Raw genomic sequence first — 22782 nt, forward strand, 5'->3', positions numbered from 1 at the left:
GATTTTCAATGGTTCTTAAGGTTTCAACTGATCAGCGTATATTTTTAACTTTTGGCACATTTGAATTGGTTAGGGCTCTTGAAAATGTAAAATATGTCATATTTGACACAATGTTTTCGATATTTTTAGATCCAGATACTAGATTTTCAATGGTTCTTCAGGTTTCAACTGATCAGCGTATATTTTTAACTTTTGGCACATTTGGATTGGTTAGGGCTCTTGAAAATGTAAAATATGTTATATTTGACACGATGTTTTCGATATTTTTAGATTCAGATACTAGATTTTCAATGGTTCTTTAGGTTTCGACTGATCAGCTTATATTTTTAACTTTTGAATATACTAAGAAGAAAGGAACTAGAGAATTCAAATAACTTTTCCTTAAAAATTAGACCAGAACTGAAAATTGCGAATTTTCTTATTACAATTTTGCAAATTTTATGTTATTCTGTGATTCAATCTTTATAAAATTTTAAATTTCGAGGGAAATAGTTTATATACACATTTTTGCTTTTCTAAACTTTGATTTTGAGAGAAAAAGAAGGGTTCGCGAATTTTTTTTTTTAAGCATTCGAGTACCAAAAAATTTTTTTTCAAAAAATATTTAAAAAACACCATACAAAAGAGTTGCACAAAAAGGTACAATTTTGCACCAGGTGCCGTAAATCACACTTTTTTTGACTCACCCTGTAAAATTTTATTAATTAGTTTCACATGAAAGAAATAAAGGAGAGTCGAATTTTTGAATTGTGAGATCTCAGGATCAAGCAATATTCTTAATCTCCATCTTATGCAGACTTACGGATTCATTTAACTCCTCTCCCATGCTGGTCATACCTTGCAGGGATATCTTAAATCAAGGAAATAAGCAATATTCCATCTTATGCAGACTTACGGATTCATTTAACTCCTCTCCCATGCTGGTCAGTGGTCATACCTTGCAGGGATATCTTACATCAAGGAATTAAGCAATGATCCTCTAATTTAAGTGCCAACATTGAATATCGGGATCACACGTTTAAGATTGACGATAATCCTCACAAAAGTTACAATCTCTGAGACCATATTTTAGTTACATAATTCACTGTGGAAGTTGGGGCTAAGTATTAATAACTAAAGTTCCATATTAATTAATATTTTTAGTACTGGGCGTCACACAGCTGATATTTGTCATAAAGGTCGTCTTTGATACTTGAAATGATTTTATTAATTCTCGGGCTTGGAATTTCTAAAAATGCATTTTTTTTAAAAATTGAAATTCAAACTAAATTCTTAATATCTGCGGTATATTGGCCGACCACATTTTGGAAATGCCAGGACTAGGAGATTTTTCTGATTATTGTTTCAAGATTCATACAAGATTCATACAAGATTCATACAAGATTCATACAAGATTCATACATGATTCATACAAGATTCATACATGATTCATACATGATTCATCCATGATTCATACATGATTCATCCATGATTCATACATGATTCATACATGATTCATACATGATTCATACATGATTCATACATGATTCATACATGATTCATACATGATTCATACATGATGAATCTGATGAAGCTTTTTAATATGAGCTCGCCGATTCGAAGCGTTTTGAAATCCTTTTCCACAGATGTCACAAATATAAGGTTTCAGCCCACTGTGCATATTCAGATGCCCTTCGAGGTTCTTTGCGCTCTCAAACCCCTTCGGACAGATGTTGCATTTGAAAGGCTTCTGGGAGTTATCCACGTGCATGGTTATCATGTGTCTTCTCATGTTGTAACTTGTGTAGAACATTTTGTCACATTGATCACATTTAATTGTCGGAGCTCCGTGTTTAGCCATGTGCAGCTCCAGAGCAACCTTTAATATAAAACTATTTTAAAAGGATTGTTTAAGTAAGACTCCATATCAAAAGTGCTAATTATGATTCATGCAAGTTATCTTTTTACAAATATTCAGGGCAGGGCTACCCCCCAAAAGATGAAAATTTTGTCCATTTGACAGCCCAAATTTTTATTTTGAATAATCTTTTTGTTTGTTTATCTTCTTGTGATTTTTACATTTTTTTAATTTTTTTTATCGATTTGATGGTTATTATATCATTAGAACTGACGAGGGTCAACCCAGACCGAAATATATTTTCAATAAATGTGGAACTAACATCTACTTTTTTACTCTACAGAGGTTTGGTCCATCACCATCACTGAATTTTAGATGAAAATTTCAGTTTCACGACGCTCTGAAAGTTATGAAATGTGACGACTTTTTAAGTGCAAAAAAGAAAAATGCTTGTAAGAAAACTAAAAAATTGCGCACAGTCGTCTCCTAAATGTTTTCATTGGGGGATAACCATGTCTTTCAATCTGCAAAAAAAACTAAGAGTTTCTCTGATTAAAGTTTAAAATGCACCGCTGTTAATGGCAATCTTTAAATAAACTAAATACAACTTAAATAAAGTTATAAAGTACCTAAACCAATTTTTTTTCTTAAAATATGTAGATTTGAATGAATTAAGTTTCTTGAAGAAAATTGTGAGAAGAAAGAATAAATGACTTTTTATTTGTAAATGTTCCTGGTTGTCAAAAACCGTAAGAAAATTTTCAAAAATAAAAATGGCAATTCTTTAGTTTACCTTTCTTTTGCAAATTTTGCTGCAAATATTACAAATAAATTCTCTTGAGTGGACACTCTTCGTGTGATCCGTTAAACCTTTCTTATTCCTAAACAATACAGTCGTCGTCGTATCATATAATGAAGACGACTTTCGAATTCAATTTTTGATTTCTACCAAGTTTTAAAACAGCATGGATACACTTAAACATGTGAAACAATAAGATGTCAATTAACTCCTTCTCTTTGTTTACTTGTAAACTGGTATTTTGATAAAAGCTTGTTAGAAATCCAATCTTAAGTCCTCTTCATTGTATCAATATAAACGCTGACCACTGTAGTAAAACAATAAGAGCTGAAAACTTTAGAATGGTGGATATTGAGATTAATGGTTGATCCTCTCTTTTTCTTAAAATCGAGACTAACCTAATCTTGTACTTGTATCCTGAAAAGTGCATAAAATCCAACCAATCAGAGTCGCGTATATGAAGCCGATAAACTTGAAATTTTGCGCGCCATTTAAGATTAATACACAAAAACAGGAGGGACTTTCTTATTTAAAAAAAACGGTTTTTCATTTTTCTCTACTATATCCAAGAAAGAACGGTTTAAGAAGAAGATCAAAAGTGTGTCCATTGGATATTCAGATTAAGTAATCGGGAATAAGAATATCTCATTCTAAAGTTTTCAGCTAAGTTCAGATAATATGATGCACTTTATTCAATTTCATGATATTTGACACATGGAATAAATATTGCTAAATTAAGATTTGATATTGTTTTAGTCTAGCTTCCATTCTAATATTTATTTTAAGAGTTTATGATATTTGAAAAACCAATACAGATTTACTGGATTTACTACGCAGATAAGCTAGACAGAACCGGATATTTCTTTTTTTTTAAATAGAATATCCACAACACAATATTCACTTGGAAAACCGAGGTTTTAATGTGAATCTCGCAGATTTTCCATATATTTTAAAATAAAACAATCGAAAATTCAAAATTGAAAAATCAAGGTATTTTGTTATGAAAAAGGTAAAAATATTGTTGAATTGAAGGCAACAATTAATAGAGAGCTAAAATTATTACTAGAAAAGAGTGAACGAAGCGCCCTAAATAAAAATATATATAAAACTAAAACTAATTCCAACAAAATCTAAATTATTATTGATGAAGAGTTCTAAGAATGTGAATAGTTGAAATCTGAAAGTAATTTATTTCTAGTTCAATCTCAACTTAAAAAACCACTTCATAAATAATCCTCCTCAATATGTTATCGATGATTTACAAGGTTTTATTTGAGACGAGGGATGGGGGGGGGGGGGAAGGAGGAAACAAGTTTTTGTTGCTGTCTCAAATCTTAAAAAATCTAGCTTAAAATTGATCATGTTTAAATTAGTTAAAAAGTAGAAGAAATTGACTGATTTAAAGGAAATCATAAATAGAGTTTTACATTTAATTAAGATTTCTCAACAAATATAACCTTTTAAACACCCGGAGGGCATAAAAGGAAATGTTGGTAAAAATTATGGTTTAAAGTAAAAAATTTGAATTCCATAAATGAGAGATTAAGAAAAAACTGGTAATTAAACTATTAATTAAACTATCATAAATTACAAATTTAGAGGTTCAATTGATAGAATAATAAATGTGCATGCTTTGTTTAATATGTCCCAAAATCATGAATCGATTAATTTGTCAATTTTTTACAAGACCAATTTTTAAATCTGCCAGAAAGTTGCGGATAAGAATGAATTCTACAGGGCGGACCTCTTTATCTGGCAACAATTTTATCCTTTAATGTTGCTTTTCAAGCCGGATTTTTTTCCCCTGGCACTCCAAAACAAATGTTCCTTGATTTTTTTGTTCAAATGAAAGGATTTTTAAAAATCGTTTAAATTTACATTTTTCAAGGACAAAACCTTATCATTTTAACCACCCGAAACCGTCCCTAGGGTCATATGGTTCCGCTGTTTTGACGTTTATTGGATACAAACAAACGAACAGACAAGTCAAATATACATAGTCAAAATTTAATATTTAACTCAGAAAATGTTTACAATTTTTAAAAATCCAATAATTTGAAAACTTAACTATTAAAACAAAATATAAAAATAAATATATAAAACCTGAAACTATCTCCGCATTCTGAGCAGAGGTGAGACTCAAACAGAGTCTCCCCAGTATTCTCTACTCCAGGATCCACTAAACAGGAGACAGAGGAGTATACTAAACAGGAGACAGCTGTGGAGACAGATATGTATACTAAACAGGAGACTGCAGGTGTGAATACTAAACAGGAGACAAGGGTATGCACTAAGCAGGAGACAGGGGTGTATACTAAACAGGAGACAGGGGTGTATACTAAACAGGAGACAGGGGTGTATACTAAACAGGAGACAGGGGTGTATATTAAACAGGAGACAGGGGTGTTTACTAAACAGGAGACAGGGGTGTATACTAAACAGGAAACAGGGGTGTATACTAAACAGGAGACAGGGGTGTTTACTAAACAGGAGACAGGGGTGTATACTAAACAGGAGACAGGGGTGTATACTAAACAGGAGACAGGGGTGTATACTAAACAGGAGACAGGGGTGTTTACTAAACAGGAGACAGGGGTGTATACTAAACAGGAGACAGGGGTGTATACTAAACAAGGGAGCCGGTTGACAAAATCACCCCTTCTCTTAATTCAAATGATTATTGGACACTGTACAACAATCAATATTCCAAAATGAATTCTCCAAGAAAATATCATAAACGATTTAACTTTTCTGAAATCTTTATCAGACGTAAGATTTTTTATCCGGAATTGTCACCAACTTCGTTTATAGTTTATAAGATAATGATTAGATTTGATCTAGCCCGCTTTGATAGATGAATGCATAGTCAATTTCTTTCACATCTCAATTCTATGCCTTTAAATAAATTCACCATTCATATTGAAAACAAAGTAGATTATAAAATGAGTTGGAAATATGATTACAAGGATGTATATTGTATACAAATCATATCAAAATATATCTTGATAAATATAGAGCATGCTAGTAACTGCTGGTTAAAGATTAAATCTTTAAATAATCACCTTTTCTTTTGATGAATGAGTTACGAATACTAGTTCAAGATAAAAAAGATCGGAAATAAAAATTTGCTATCTTAAATATCCAGTACCCATGGTTACTCAAAATGAATATTACTTTAATAACGACCTCAACATTTTTAAATATGAAGATAGAAAAGGTTGAATTTAGTAAATATATTGGTATAGGTATTTTTTTTGTATATTTAGTTTAGACCATTATTCAAATGAATTTTTTATTTCTCTCCTTTTAAACCAATTGTATACTTGTAAACACTGTTGTACAGTTCAGGATGTACATTGCTTGTAATTCTAGTTACTAGCATGCTCTACATTTATCAAGCCCCAGAACATCATAGATATGATTTGTATTTCACTCATTTGAAATTGCTTACATCCTTGTAATCATATTTCTAACTCATTTTATAATCTACAGTGTTTTCAATATGAAATTGCACACATTGCACATAATAAGGAGTTCAATAAGTCCGACTATTCTCAATCTTTTAGCGCAGACCTTGGCTAGTAGATACCTTTCAAAGTTAATTGAACGAAATGACAAAGAAAAAAAGAACTGGAACTAAGGCTTGAGGGAACCATGAATGTAAGAGAAAGATTTAAACATGAAAATTTTGCACAGATTTCTTTAAAGTCTCATGATTTTTCTCCATGAGTGGTTTTTTAACTTAAAATAATTCCCAGAGATCATAGGTTGGAACTTTTATATGGAGTAATCTTAAACACTTGATCTCGATCTATCTATCTATTATGCGTTCCTAATAACACAAATGCTACCTGGTACCCAACCCTCCCTGCATTCCTCTGTCTCCTTCTGGAGAACGTGGATCACAGAGTTAGCATGACATGATTCTATTATGCCCGAGTGGGAGTAGCCGAAGCCATGAGATCCAAACTACCATGACCTGTATCTACAGACTGAATCTTAAACACTCGATCTCCATATCCAATGTGTGCTTGATCTTTCAATCAAAGTATGACCACCACAAGATATAAAGAGGGATTTTATTAATCTCAATGAGCTGAAGATATCAATACTTGACTCAGAGACCCAAAACACAAAATTTCAGATTTCAGCGGGAAAATAATAATTAATTTTATTTTTACCTCTGTTGTTAGGCTCCAGTCTTCTCTTATTAAGCTTTACAACGATCTTATGTCTCAGCAGCATGTGTTCAACATACGCTAAATAGAATTTATTTATAGACAGGTTAGTTTATATGCGTCATTTAGTATTGTGTCATTTAGTAATGTGTGAGGGCAAGTTATCTATAGATAGGTGAGTGCATAGTCATTTAGAGAAAGGTGAGTGTAAAGTCATTTAGACAAGTATAAAGTATTTATACATAAGCAAGTGTATAGTCATTTAGAGGAAGGCAAGTATTTAGTCATTTAGAAATAGGCAAGTATTTAGTCATTTAGAAATCGACAAGTGTATAGTCATTTAGAGATCGACAAGTGTAGTCACTTAGAGATGGGTGAGTTATTTGGAGTCATTTAGAGATAGGTGAGTGTATTGTAGTCATTTAGAGATATGGGAGTGTATTGGAGTCATTAAGAGATAGGTGAGTGTATTGTAGTCATTTAGAGATATGGGAGTGTATTGGAGTCATTAAGAGATATGGGAGTGTATTGGAGTCATTAAGAGATATGGGAGTGTATTGGAATCATTAAGAGGAGATAGGTGAGTGTATTGTAGATATTAAGAGATAGGCAAGTGTATAGTCATTTAGAGACAGGGGAGTTTATTTGAGTCATTTAGAAATAGGTCAGTTTATAGAGGCCATACAGAATTTATATCAAATATTTAGCAGAATATGAGGGTATTTAAAGATAGGATTATTCATATGTGTCATTCAGTAACAGGTAAGTACATAGGAGTCAGCTTGAGATAGGTAAGTATATATGAGTCATTTAGAGATAGCTCAGTTTTAAGGAGTCATTTAGTAATTGACGAGTGCATACAGTCATCTCTAGATATGTGAGTGAATTGGAGTCATTTAGACTTAAGAGATTGGTGAGTATACAGGAATCATTGTAGATTTTTTTAGAAATTGTCTAAGCCAAACCTGTTCATAAAGATAATGAAAAATTAAGCAATGAAAGAAAAGAGTGTACGTAGCCGAAAAAAACTTGCACAGTACACATTACAGCGTTCACAATTTGTATTATTACAATCTAGTTTTCGATCGGCTTCCTAGAGACAAGGAAGGCAAAATATATTCGAATTTTTTTCATAGCTCAGATTTCTTCATCATTCCAAATAATCAAAACGCTCTGGATATATTTGGAATAAATGAGTTAGCTGGATCATGTTCTATAAAAAACTTCTAAGTGAATCACAATATTTTTTCCAACCTCTGAAACTCGAAAAGGTAAAAAAATTAAATAAAATGATTTAGAAACCTGTTTTTCTTGGAAACTCTTCAAAACAGTTTTCCACTCTACACTTCATGGATTTAGAATGAATCCACATGTGTATCTTTAAATCCTCGTCACAAGTAAACACTTTAGCACACAGGTCACATATATAACTTTTCTCCTCTCCTGTTCAGCAATAGATATTTAAACTATTGTTTTTTTATATATTTTGTAAATTTCTATCCCCAATCAACGTCATAAAAAGGCTGTTTTTTTTTAACTGTTCTGGGAGATTTTTTTTGTCCTTTTTCCAATTTTCTCCTTTTATCCCAGGTGATAGTTAAATTGTCTGGGTTTTTAATCCCAGCTGTAGATTGGAATGGTAATGCTAATAGTATGCTATCTAAAACAGGGTTATAATAAATATATTTTTTAAATGGATATAAGAAATGCTTGTGCTCTGAATAAAATGTTAAATATTTTTTTAATGATCATTTTTTTATATATATATATATATCCCTGGGAACCAGGGAAAAGGTACGTATTGTCCTGTCTATTTTCTTTTCCCTTGGGATAAAAAGCTAGAATTATTGAGACGGAAACCCCTAGAATTCTTTTAGAGGCGGTTTAAGGGATGGGGAGAGGTTGACACAAACTTTGTTCGCGTGCAATATTTAGATCACCCCCCCACCCCTGGAAAGTATCACAATAAGCTAGATTAAACAATTTCATTAGTGTACCAATAAATTAGGAAATTGCAATCTCTCATTTAAATGTCGTCCTTTATACTACTAAGATTATCTACATATAGTAGAGTATTTGTCGAACAATTTATTTAATTAAAAACTAAAATATGGTCAGCATATATATCAATAAAGTGTCGGTTACTAAACTTGAAATAAAATACTATATCAGCACCTCATAATTCATTGATATAAACATCGACCATTCTTTATTATTTTATTTATTAGTTTAACCCAAAACTTCGGGGCCACTAAAAGAATTTATAAAATGTCGTCTTAGTAATTTTTCAATGGGTTTTATACCTGTCATGTACAATACATAACACATTGTCATGTACAATACATAACACATTGTCATGTACAATACATAACACATTGTCATGTACAATACATAACACATTGTCATGTACAATACATATAGTAAATTGTCAAAGTACATTGTCATGTACATAACACATTGTCATGTACAATACATAACACATTGTCATGTACAATACATAACACATTGTCATGTACAATACATAACACATTGTCATGTACAATATATATATAGTACATTGTCATGTACAATACATATAGTAAATTGTCAAAGTACATTGTCATGTACAATACATAACATATTGTCATGTACAATACTTAACACATTGTCATGTACAATACTTAACACATTGTCATGTACAATACATATAGTACATTGTCATGTACAATACATATAGTATATTGTCATGTACAATACATAACACATAGTCATGTACAATACATATAGTACATTGTAATGTACAATACATAACACATAGTCATGTAAAAAACATATAGCACATTGTAACGTACAATACATAACACATAATCATGTACAATACATATAGTACATTGTTATATACAATACATGATACATCGTCATGTACATCACATATAGTGTATTGTCATGTACAATACATTTAGTACATTGTCATGTACAATACATTTAGTACATTGTCATGTACAATAAATTTAGTACATCGTCATGTACAATACATACAGTACATTGTCATGTACAATACATATAGTACATTGTAATGTACAATACATAACACATAGTCATGTACAATACATATAGTACTTTGTAATGTACAATACATAACACATAGTCATGTACAATACATATAGTACATTGTAATATACAATACATAACACATAGTCATGTACAATACATATAGTACATTGTAATGTACAATAATGATACATCGTCATGTACAATACATATAGCATATTGTCATGTACAATACATTTAGTACATTGTCATGTACAATACATTAAGTACATTGTCATGTACAATACATTTAGTACATTGTCATGTACAATACATAACACATAGTCATGTACAATACATATAGTATTCTCTCTCTAAGTATATTTAAAAATAGACTACTAAATTCTCTTTTTGAAAATTATAGGACAATGTGTTATAAACCGAATTGCTATTCATGTAAAACTAATTAGATATGTTTTAATATGCTTTGATATTTGTTGTGTACATGTCTGAAAATTATTCGAATTTATGTATAAACTATTTTGCATATGATAAATTCGCACCCTGATCTCTAATCGTTCTCATTAAATCTATATAATTGAAATATTTTGTTATTGTTACTAACATTAGGTGGAAAAAATAATCAAAACAGCCAAGAGCTATTTTCCACCTAATTGCTTTATACTTGTACTGTTAATATAATCATCAATTTTGTGATTATAAACTCTATCTGAATACAGATACATTTATTTTAGCAATAAACTTTATCTTATCTTATCTTATCTAGTACATTGTAATATACAATACATAACACATAGTCATGTACAATACAAATAGTAGATTGTAATGTACAATAATGATACATCGTCATGTACAATACATATAGCATATTGTCATGTACAATACATTTAGTACATTGTCATGTACAATATATTTAGTACATTGTCATGTACAATACATTTAGTACATCGTCATGTACAATACATATAGTACATTGTCATAAAACGTACATTGTACAATGGACAATGTACATCGTACATTGTACAATGTCTGTTATTAATGATTAAATTCAATATCTATTGATTCCTGATATGTTTGTGGCACGAATAATAGGAACATTTTCACTGTGAAAATTAAAAATGTGTTTCTTCAAAGTCACCATTTGTTGAAACTCTCGTCCACAGAACTCACAAGGAAAAGTACCTGACAGAAAGATATGAGCTGAAGAACAGTAAAAATACATTTATTTAAAATGAGATATATCTTCTAAAAATTGAACCTCCTCCCCTAATTCCTCATTTTTTTAAATATTTACTCTTAATATTCTACAGTAATTTATTCATAAAATAAAGAAAAGAACATTTTGTATACGTCCGAAAAGTTATTTCACATAAACCCAAAAAGAGGGGGGGGGGGGGGTACAAAATGTATATTTAAACGGTGATAAAACATATTTAAGCATCGTAGTCATTTTTACTGTTGATCTTAATTTGTGTTGTACAATATGCGTACATTCATTTCTTGCTTTTTTAAATGTATTATTAAAATCTTTACAAAATTTGGTACGGTAACGGGGGAGGAATAAATATTTTTCAAGAAGATATAAACACACTCCTGGAAAGTTCCCACTGTTAAAAGGTTTATCTGACCTGAATACTCAGTATGTTTGCTTCTCGTGTGTATATTCAGATTCTTTAAAGATTGGAAGGTTTTGTTGCAAATATTACACTCAAATTCCAGCTGGTTAAAACTGTAATATTACACTTAAATTCCAGCTGGTTAAACCTGTAATATGTGCAATGTCCCTTTTAGCAATTAATTGGTAACTTTAAGCCTTTATCCGATCAAGGGTTGATGTGATATTTTTGTTCGATTAACTAATTTTTTTTCTTGCGGATCAAAGCTTTATGAACAATGAAGAAAATTTACAGAATTCAACACAAATTATGGTTTTTAAAAACGCAGAAATACTTATAGAATCGGTTATGGCATTTTTTAAATGCAGGATCACTTAAGTTTTGTCTACAGTCCCTTTAATGTACTGGTTGTTTAATGTTTATTATTTACCTCAGAAACTGTTTATATTCCTCTACGTACTGCAGATTTCCATTGTTGCCAACATGTACAGCCTTCGTTGAACAACATTATGTTCCGTATCAAATGAAGACATTTTTTGTTAAAAATATACAAAATATAAAAAACTTTAAATATTTAATCTGCAAAGACTGTGGAAATTAAAATTTTATAATTTTAACATTAGAAATGTATATTTTAAAAAGTAAAAATGTTCATAATTTTAAAAGAAGAATTACGTTTAAAATTGCAGCTAAATATGGGCTCCGCTTTTTAGTAAGTCTCAACACATCCAACATTTTAACATTTTAACATTTATTGCTTCAAAGAATCTGCGATGTGAGGCGTACTCAAAGAAGGGGGGGGGGGTATGAAGCTCAGCCCGCCCACATGGATCAGAGAAATCTTTGTGTCACGTTTTTGGGCCCAAATCGGTGCGTTGCCCCCTCCCCCCTGGAAAGAAAACAAGTGTAAGCCCCTTCCACACCCCCCATTGACAAAGTCCTGTGTAAGTCTATGAAAGAAAACTTAGAGAATTCAATTTTGAAATACAGCTCTTGTTCTTATGGAGTGAAAAAAAACTTGAATGTTTATAAACAACCAGAAAGAAGCAAAGTGTACTGCAAAATATTTGTTGTTGTTCCTGCCTTGAAATGTTTTCTAAAGGTGTGAACCGGTTCCTGACACAAATGACAACAGTGCTGAACAAGAACATAATATGATAATTTAATAATAAAATAAATATAAAAGTCTACTGTATGAACCAAGTTCAATAATGCGTAGATGAAGCAGGAACCGAGTTTAAACCAGGAAGATTATCTAAATAGTAACTTGGGTTGGAGAATATACTTTAGTCCATCATACCGTCTAGCGGGGTTCCCATACACTTTATATTCGGCAATGTTTTTATTAATTGGAATAAAATATACAATAATAATAGTATCTTTAGTTATGCATTTAGGTACCTTCCCACCTACCAGACTTATGTCAGATAGTCTAGAATCACGACATAGAAATCACAAGTATAACAGAAGAGAAACTTTAAACAAAAATAAATTGTAATTCAGCAAAAAATAAAAAAACACACAAAGAAAAATAATAATAATTTAGGAAAAAGGAAAAAAAATACAAATTAAATTAAATTCTAACATTTTAAAATGAAATGTAGCCAAAGAACTAGATTGTATAAGTTTAACCAATTTGAATATATTCCTTTCTTCAGTTAGAGCATCTTAAAAAATTTCATTTGTGGCTGTTTTCAGTAAAATAACAGAAAATGGGGGAAAAAATTCATTCCCTCACACTTTTCCCCCATTTCCATGTTTACAAAATGAAGACAGAAAATCAGACATTAAATTGTTCAAACAGCCCCTTTGTGTTTAAAATATTAAAACACACAAATTTTGATAAACGAGTCATTGAGATCTTAATTTATTTACTCACCAAGTTCGTAGATTTCTCTTTCCTCCCACTCGAGTATCCTCCTCTTAGAAACTTTGTAAAAAAAAATGTTAAAATTAAAATTTACCAATGACCAACGAACTAAAAAATTGAACCGTGCCGGACCTTCTGTTGCATAATGCTGTAAAAAAGTGTACGTCTGTACTCTGTACTTTTTTGTACAATGCAGTTTAAATCGTATATATGTTAAAAAAATTGTACTGTCAGTGTAAAGTGTATTGTACTTTCGGTAAATTGTATTTAGAATTTAACCTTCTAAAACAAAGTTGAAATTGTACCGTATCTTCGGTACAAAGTAGCATAAATTGTACCGTACCTTACCATCTCACAATTTAGTACAAATTGTACTGTATCAACCCTGTGTTTAATATAGTACACATTGTACTGTACCAACCCTGAATTTAATATAGTACAAATTGTACTGTACCTTCTCCCTTCTCTCATTTAGTTCTTCTTCAGGATGTCTACGCTCCAAATGCCGCCTTAATGTTTCTCGTCTAAACAAAAAAATAACTATTTTAAAAATTTAGTTTTCATAAAAATCAAGGCAACCCTAGTTTTATTTCGATGAGTAAAATTCTCTCAAATGTACGTGATTTTGATGAATATCATACAGGGACACCCAAAAAGGATGACACGTTGAAGACGACTGTACAGTTTTACTTCTTACATTCAGTCTTACACAAAATTAGGAAATATGACAATTAAGAATCGTCGTCATTATAGTAGCATTCTTCGTGGGTCCGTTAACCCAGTATTAAATTACAGAAAATATTACCTTGAAAAAACTTTTGTACAAAAAGCACAAGTTAGCATCTGCACAGAGTGAGCTCTCTTCTTGTGATTCTTCAGGTTGCTTGCAGTGTTAAAACCTTTGTAGCAAATATCACAGGAAAATTCCGCCTTCTCTGAAATAATAATTTTAACTATTGTTTTTGTTAAAGGGAATGCTAGCGTATTTTTAAATTGACCCTCTTTGCAAAGATTGCAATGCCCGGTCAACAACGGTATTATTGAAACATTTATCTGATTAATAATATAGAATATATTGTCGTTTTTGTTGTTTACTTCTAATAATTCCTATATCTTTCACTGCAGCAGAAATGAGCAATTCACTTTTGTAGAGAATCTACAATTTTTTTTTATATTATTAGCATTGATATCTCATACATACAAGATCAGACAAAGCTTTTAAGGGTACTGTTGTTAATCGGGCATTCCCATTTTTGCATGGAGTGTAACTTGAAATTACTCTTACAGCCTTCCGGAGTAAGGGATGACATAAATAAATTATAACAGTTTTAAACCTATAAGAACGACAATACTGATTAAACATAGGTTTAAGGGTGCCATTGTGAATCTGTGCATAGAGATCTACTTGATATTATGCTAAGTCCCTTCAGTTTATTTATTATCGTCATATCAAAAAGAAATAAGAGTTGTAACGATTGTGCATTATTTTTATAAAATTGTTAATTCAAAAGGCGTTGCTGGGAGTGGGACTGCAGTGTTGTGTCTAAATGTTGTTTTAAGTGCCAATATAAATGGAAAAAAGCTTGTTATTCGAAGTTTTTTATTAGTTTATTAAAATTGTATCATTTTTGTATTTTTTCCAAAAAATATCATTTTCCAAGCTTAAATACGACGAATTATTTAATCTTTTATTATAGGTAGATACTTTACTTCTAAAACAAAATGGTATCATTTGTATTATTGCTGAATTACAATTCACAATCAACATTGATTCACTTAATTCTTTCAAGAATAAAAATTCTTTTGAAATAAACATTCATTATTAAAGGATACTTTTATCTATTGAAATAAACATTCATTATTAAACGAAACTTTTATCTATTGAAATAAACATTCATTATTAAAGGAAACTTTTATCTATTGAAATAAACATTCATTATTGAACGATACTTTTATCTATTGAAATTAACATTCATTATTAAAGGATACTTTTATCTATTGAAATAAACATTCATTATTAAACGATACTTTTATCTATTGAAATAAACATTCATTATTAAAGGAAACTTTTATCTTTTGAAATAAACATTCATTATTAAACGATACTTTTATCTATTGAAATAATATTTTTTGTAGATTTTCCTTAAACAGTTATAGAATACAAAAACTTTAATATATTTTTCATTTTTTTTAATATAAAAACTAAATAATTCTTTGATCAATGGATCATACTGATTGATTTCTTTATAGTATATTTCCAAGAAGTAAAACTAAATTAAATTTTATTTTAGTGTTGTCCAAATCTCTATACCACAGGGTTACCCACAAAGATAGAGATTTCAGAGACGACTGTACGAAACATATTTCGTTTGTTTCTAATTCATGGTTTCCTGCATCTGTTAACTTGTTACGTTATTTGTCAAATCAATAAATAAACCATAAATGGGAAGGATTTAAAAAAAACATTGTCTGATAAAGTATGAATTAGATAGCCATTTTCATGTTTATTATTGTTTTTAATTGTGGGTTCTCTACAAAAGTGACTTGCGCGTTTCTTTAGTGCAGGAACGCAGTGATAATTATCTGATTAATGCAGGATGTAATAATTATCAGAATTAAATTCTTTTAAACCTAGAAAAACGACAATATCTTTCACATTATAAGTTATGCATACACAGGGTACTGTTGTGAACCGAACATTGACATCATTGCATGGAGGGTCACTTGAAATTAATTAACACTAGGCTTTTGAGGTGCTTCGAGCACATATTCTATTTCAATTGTAAACATTTGCTCTTTGTATACATTTAAAGATAAAAACAAGACAAAATTTTGCGGATTTTATAAAAATAAAAAAAAATGTCGTGGATTTTCGAAATTTTCAAAAATCAAATATTTTTAAAAATTTGATCATCCCTGTGGTCAAGTGAGGTTCCACGCAAAATTTGGGCCTGATCGGTTCTGCCGTTTTGACGTTTATTGGACACAAACGGACAGACAGACAGACAAACAGACAAGCTAATTCTATAAATAAATTGGAATCATTATATTTTATTAGTTTCATTTCGTCTTTTGTTTATCCGAAGTGCAAGTATAAAATTCGCTGAGCTTTAGACAAACTACAAATTATTTATTGAGATCAGATGATTTGGCAAAGTACAAAAATAAAAATTGTCAAAACTTAAAACCAGCGTTTCGGATCCGGATCCGGTCGGATCCGTATCATTTGGTCGGATCCGGATCCGTATCAGGAAACGTTGATATGGATCCGGGTAGCGCCAAAAATTAACCAAAACCATGGAATAAATAAATCAAAATGGTTCGTAAATGTATTATTTACATGACGAAAATTTTTCAAAATTATCTTTAATAATTTAATGTTTACATTTATATAATAGTAATGACGACATGAATGATGACATAATCAAAAGTTACCTCGGATCCGGATCCGGATCCGTATCAGAGTCAGGATCCGGATCCATCATCACGGATGCGGATCCGCGGATCCGGATCCGCATCAAAATGATACGGATCCGAAACACTGCTTAAAACGATCCTAATTTAATAATGAACTTGCCATGCCTAAATACGGTTTCCAGTTTTTATTGGATTGATTTGGATCCGTAAAGACAATAAGGAACATTTCCCTAAGCTGTTCAGATTGATAAACCATTAAAAACCTTAGAATTGGCATTCATAGCTCTGTGAAACATCTTGGAGGTGGATTCGTTCATAATTCGGTAAAGAAAGGTTTCTCCCTCACTTTCTAAAATTTGTTAATCTTAAATATATATAATACATATAATATATAATATTTTAATATCAATCTTAACAGCTTCAGAAAGGCCTTAACGGATCCAAATGGATCTGGAAATTTTAAAAACTTTAAACCTGAAGGAACACAATCGTTTTCCAATCTTAATGTCTTCTCTTCTAATTCCTCCATATTCTCCTCTTTATTCTCTTCATAGTCAGATCTAAAGTTAATTCTAAGATAGTGTTTAAACATGTTGAAGAGGGAATTTGAATAATTAGAGTGGGAACCAGAGGCCAGAATTTAAAGAATTTGAGCCGCGGCTTAAATATGATTGGTTCCACTTAAAATCGTATTCAATGTTACAAGATTTAAGCCGGCGCTCAATTATAACCGGTTTTTGGAGGATTTAAGACGCGGCTTAATTTCATTAATTCGGACTATGATTAGGAAAAGGTCTGTTAGACTCAGTTTATGATTTTGAATCATCCAAAGAACAAACACGTCAATTGTGCAGTGTAAACAGAACCATTTCACTTAATAAATTGATTTTAAAGCTGCTACAGTAGGGTAAGACTAAAGAAAGCTTATATTCTAGAAGCTAATTTATTGCTTCTAGATATAAAAACTTAATGAATAACGAGGGCATAAAAGAAGAGGAAAATGAGTAGGCTTTCTCTGGTTCCAAGATCCGACACTACTACTACTAATTTGCGGATTTTTAAATCCTCTTCCGGTGATTTTCAACCTCTACAATATGTCGTCTGCAGGAAAATATCTTTTATTTTCTGTCAAAAGTGGTGATTTTACATAAAAATTGTTATGATAATTTGACCCCCAGCCTAAAAATAAATTCATTTAATTTTCCATAATTTAAATTAGCTTTCTCTAATACCCAGGGAATTATAAAGAATTGTTTTCTGACATCAGTTGTTGTTGCTCTGAACCCACCTTATCTCATACCCGTCGCCTGGTCCTGAGGAGAGATCGTCTTCACTTGATGAATCGTCATCATTGAGCGGCAAACCATCTAATCAATCAAATTTAACTAATGTAATTTTTCAACGCAGTTTCAGCACTAAATTGCAAATTATGACATATTTTAAATACAGTCATATTCGTTTATATCAATACAATGAGGACGATTTTCGATGTCAATTTTAATTTCTTCCAAGCTTTTAAACCGAATTGACACAAAAAAACATGAAAACGAAGAGAAGCTGTCAATTAATAGCTTCTTTTTGTTAAATTTTTAACTTGTAAGTTGAAAAAGCTTGTTAAAACCTAAAATCATAATTTAAATATGAAAGTCGTATTTCTAGTATTGATATAAACGCCGATCACTGTGTAGAAATTTCCAAACCTGTTTCCATTTTAATAACTAAAGGTGGATCATCCTGCATCGGAGAATTTGAAGATCTATTAGTTTTGGGGACAATGCAGGTTTTCGAGGTTTCTGGAACAAAAATAATGCATTTTCATCGGTTCATCTTATTATTATCTTTTCACTACGGACTGTTTTTTCTTCTCCCTGCTTTTTCTTTTTCCACATCTCCTCCATTTTACATAACTTTTTTCTTATTTTTTCAATCGAGCTTTAATTAAAATTGCATGTCCGTTTCACAACGGTACCCTTGAAATCTTCTACTCAAACTGAAAATTGATTGAGTTCAATTCTCAGTAAGATTGATTTACTAATGAAAATTATCAGAATTGGAAACTTTTTAGGAAAGAAAAACAACGATATCTTCCTCATTGTTCCTTAAATAAGGGTTTAAAGTATCCTGAGATTAAAATAATCCTTTTCAAATTGAAGTTGACTTAAAACTACGTCTACAGACCCATACATCTCATAAACACAGGAATTTAAAGAAAGGGATGGGTGGGGGCTGGGGGATAAAGAAAGTACTCTTTACCTTGAAAACAAGATGAATTGTCTGCATTGTTAGAATCCAGGGGATTTATCTGTCTCAAGTTTATCTCTAAATCCTAAAACATTTTAAATATTTCTTGCCTTAAACAAATACAAAACAGAAGGTAAAATGTTGGGGGAAAGTGGAGTTAGTTTTGCCTTTTATAAGACATAAGACATAAGATACAATTAGGGTGACTCGTAAAAATTCTCCCAAATAAAGATTTAATTTATTCGAAAAAATAATAGCTTGTTCAACAAACTACAATGTAAGTGGGTACACAATAGCAGTACTATGCACACCACCAACCTCGTTATATAACGCCTAGTTAGTCTATTTGGTTTTAACCTATATTAATATGAAATGGAAAATAAGTCGAGGTATAGAATATTAGAAAGGTTAATTTGAAGTTAAGGTGTAAAATTATAATTATATACTACATATCTACATGTAGTGTCAAGTTAATAGTTAAAAAAAAACGTAATAAACTTCAAAGATCTAAAAACTTTATTAAGTTAAACTTTGCTTTTATTAAACTTAGAAATATCTTTCTTTATCCAAAAAATAAAAATAAAACGATTGTTTAAAGTTAAAAAACGTTCATTTTTGCATCGTTTTTAGATCGTTTTTTGTCCTTTTTGCATTTATCATCAATCAAGGTCAAAATTTGACATAAAGTAAGAAAAGATCATTTTAAGTTTAATAAATCAATAAAACATTTGCTATTTATACGATATACCAAATTTTGACCCTGAAGAAAAGTATTAGTAATGAACCAACTGCACTGTATCCTTATCTTGGTGAAAAGAACGAGAAAAAATCTAGATATCAGGCACGATATGAGACCATTGATCTTATTTATTAATTTAATTCATGTTAATATTAACATACAAATGTTAATGCTAATTGATATTAACATAGAAATTAACATTCAGGTATATTTAATATACTGACAACCATAAACTTTAATGAATTGTTTAATGTTAATGTTAATGTTAATGTTAATGTTAATGTTAATGTTAATGTTAACTTTATATACATTTTTTATGCTGACAATCATAAACTTTTATGAATTGAAAAATCAATGTTAATGTTAATGTAAATGTTAATGTTAATGTTAATGTTAACTTTATATAATGACAAGCATAAACTTTTATTAATTGAAAAGTAAACGTTAAATCTAATGTTAATGCTGATGTTAACTTTATATACTGACAACCATAAACTTTAATGAAATGCTTAAAGTCAATGTTAAAGTTAATGTTAATGTTAATTTTATATAATGACCAGCATAAACTTTTATTAATTGAAAATTCAATGTTAATTTTAATGTTAATGTTAATGTTAATGTTAACTTTATATAATGACAACCATAAACTTTATGAATTGCTTAATGTCAATGTTAATGTTAATGTTAACTTCATATACTGACAACCATAAACTTTAATGAATTGCTTAAAGTCAATGTTAATGTTAATGTTAATGTTAACTTTATATAATGCCAAGCATAAAATTTAAATAATTGTTTAAAGTCAATGCTAATGTTAATGTTAATGTTAATGTTAATGCTAACTTTAAAAACTGACAACCATAAACTTTAATGAATTGCTTAAAGTCAATGTTAATGTTAATGTTAATGTTAATGTTAACTTTATAGGATGACAAGCGTGAAATTTAAATGATAGTTTAAAGTCAATGTTAATGTTAATGTTAATGTTAATGTTAATGTTATCTTTATATAATGACCAGCATAAACTTGTATTATTTGAAAAGTCAATGTTAATGTTAATGTTAACATTATATAATGACAAGCATAAACTTTTATGAATTGTTTGAAGTCAATGTTAATGTTAATGCTAATGTTAATGTTAACATTATATAATGACAAGCATAAACTTTTATGAATTGTTTGAAGTCAATGTTGATGTTAATGTTAATGTTAATGTTAATGTTAATGTTAACTTTATAGAATGACAAGCATAAAATTTAAAGCATAGTTTAAAGTCAATGTTAATGTTAATGTTAATGTTAATGTTAATGTTAATGTTAATGTTAATGTTAATGTTAATGTTAATGTTAATGTTAATGTTAATGTTAATGTTAATGTTAATGTTAATGTTAATGTTAATGTTAATGTTAATGTTAACTTAATGACCAGCATAAACTTTTATTAATTGAAAAGTCAATGTTAATGTTAATGTTAATGTTAATGTTAATGTTAATGTAAACTGTAGATACTGACAACCATAAACTTTATGAATTGCTTAATGTCAATGTTAATGTTAATGTTAATGTTAACTTCATATACTGACAACCATAAACTTTAATGAATTGTTTAAAGTCAATGTTAATGTACAGTACTGTAGAGTACTTTACAGCGCTGTACAGTACGGACAATTTATCGGTTTTTTCACAAAGTAAACGATTTCTGCGACTTTGAATATTCGTAGAAAAAAAATTATGAAATAAAAAAAAAATTTAAAGACATACTTCATAGTTTGCATAACTGATAAAGTAAGACAAAACAATAAATTTTAAAACAGAAAAGATGAAAATAAAATAAAATAAAACAAAATAAAAAAATGGAATTCTTAAAACAGGAAAAACTAAAGAAAGTTTAATTAATTAAATTTAAAATTTAATTAAAAATATTTTAAATTATATTCCCCCGAACGATTTCAAAAGTATACATTTCCATGCATTTCCCTGAAAACTTATATTCACCTTAAAAAGTTTTGGCACTTCGTCAAGTGTGGTTTGTTCAAACACTTTACCATTCAGTAATCTGTTCAGGGGTCAAAGATATTTTTTTAAGTGTAGAAAAAGCAAAAATATTAATAAAAGTTTAAAATTGACAGAGAAAGCTACAAGTGATAAGAACTTAAGAGATGGCTTTACCTTGCACGGAATTATTCTAATAATAATGGATCTGCACTCTGCAGCTTGAATCTAATTTTTCCAAATCAGTGGGGAATGATTTTCATTAAGACTAAATTCAATGTGAAAAAAAGAAATGTAAATTTTTTAAGTTTTCAATAATATGGTTTCTTTAAAGGGAAAATTTACTTGGTTAATTTCTAAACGCTGAAATTCGTTTTTTATCAATAGAAGTTAAATAATAAATTTGGGGATTTTGAAGCCAACATTATTTTAAATTTTTTTGGCGTAATTTAATATATAAAAGCTTAAGAAACCGGCGGGGACTCATAGTTATTTCCACCGTTTACCCGCGTTTGGGCGTAAATTACGATTTTAGCTATTTTCCCATATAATAGTTGACTCACTCAATTTAGAATTTCAAAGCTAAGAATGTTCCCGTGGTTCTCCCGAGTTCACCAGTCAAGATTTAAGGCATATCAGTCAAGGGGTTCCTATGTTATGATCAAACAGATTTGACACATTAAAAACTAGACGTCTAGACTTTGTAAACCAACTTAACCGAGCCTTTGCGCCATTTTCCCAACCAACCACATTCTAAGATCATACATTTCTTAACCCTATCTCCGCTGGGGTACTTGAAAACCAGGATACGCTGGGGGGGGGTCAATTTGACCCCCCCCTCTAAATCCCATGTTTTATGTCCAAATATGACAAATGATACATCATTAGAAAGCTCTTGTGCTCTACTTTTAGAATCTGCAAAAAAATTTGCAAATTTGCGAAAATTGAATTTTTTATCGCAAAATCCAGTTTTATAGTAAAAATGTTTGCAAAAAAAAATTTGTCCAAAAAATGACAAATTATACATTTTTGAAAAGCCCTTGACCATGCCATTTCAAATATGC

General features: G+C 30.1%; 1 protein-coding gene across 1 annotated transcript in view; it reads right to left on the reverse strand.

Moving 5' to 3' along the window:
* Positions 1-1307: 1307 nt before the first annotated feature.
* The window catches only part of LOC111707523 (zinc finger protein 85), a gene marked incomplete in the record, with an annotated part of 24615 nt that continues 3140 nt past the window's right edge, over positions 1308-22782 (reverse strand). Inside the window, 18 exon segments of the mRNA XM_023480634.1 lie at positions 1308-1358; positions 1557-1858; positions 2631-2718; positions 4740-4815; positions 6818-6895; positions 8117-8257; positions 10910-11026; positions 11473-11573; positions 11891-11952; positions 12544-12597; positions 13340-13390; positions 13785-13854; positions 14136-14265; positions 17222-17307; positions 18036-18114; positions 18448-18540; positions 19001-19073; positions 21722-21782. Coding sequence (XP_023336402.1) covers positions 1352-1358; positions 1557-1858; positions 2631-2718; positions 4740-4815; positions 6818-6895; positions 8117-8257; positions 10910-11026; positions 11473-11573; positions 11891-11952; positions 12544-12597; positions 13340-13390; positions 13785-13854; positions 14136-14265; positions 17222-17307; positions 18036-18114; positions 18448-18540; positions 19001-19073; positions 21722-21782 — 1669 coding nt within the window.

The sequence above is a fragment of the Eurytemora carolleeae genome, unplaced genomic scaffold, assembly GCF_000591075.1.
Source record: "Eurytemora carolleeae unplaced genomic scaffold, Eaff_2.0 scaffold625, whole genome shotgun sequence".
NCBI classification, from domain to species: domain Eukaryota; kingdom Metazoa; phylum Arthropoda; class Copepoda; order Calanoida; family Temoridae; genus Eurytemora; species Eurytemora carolleeae.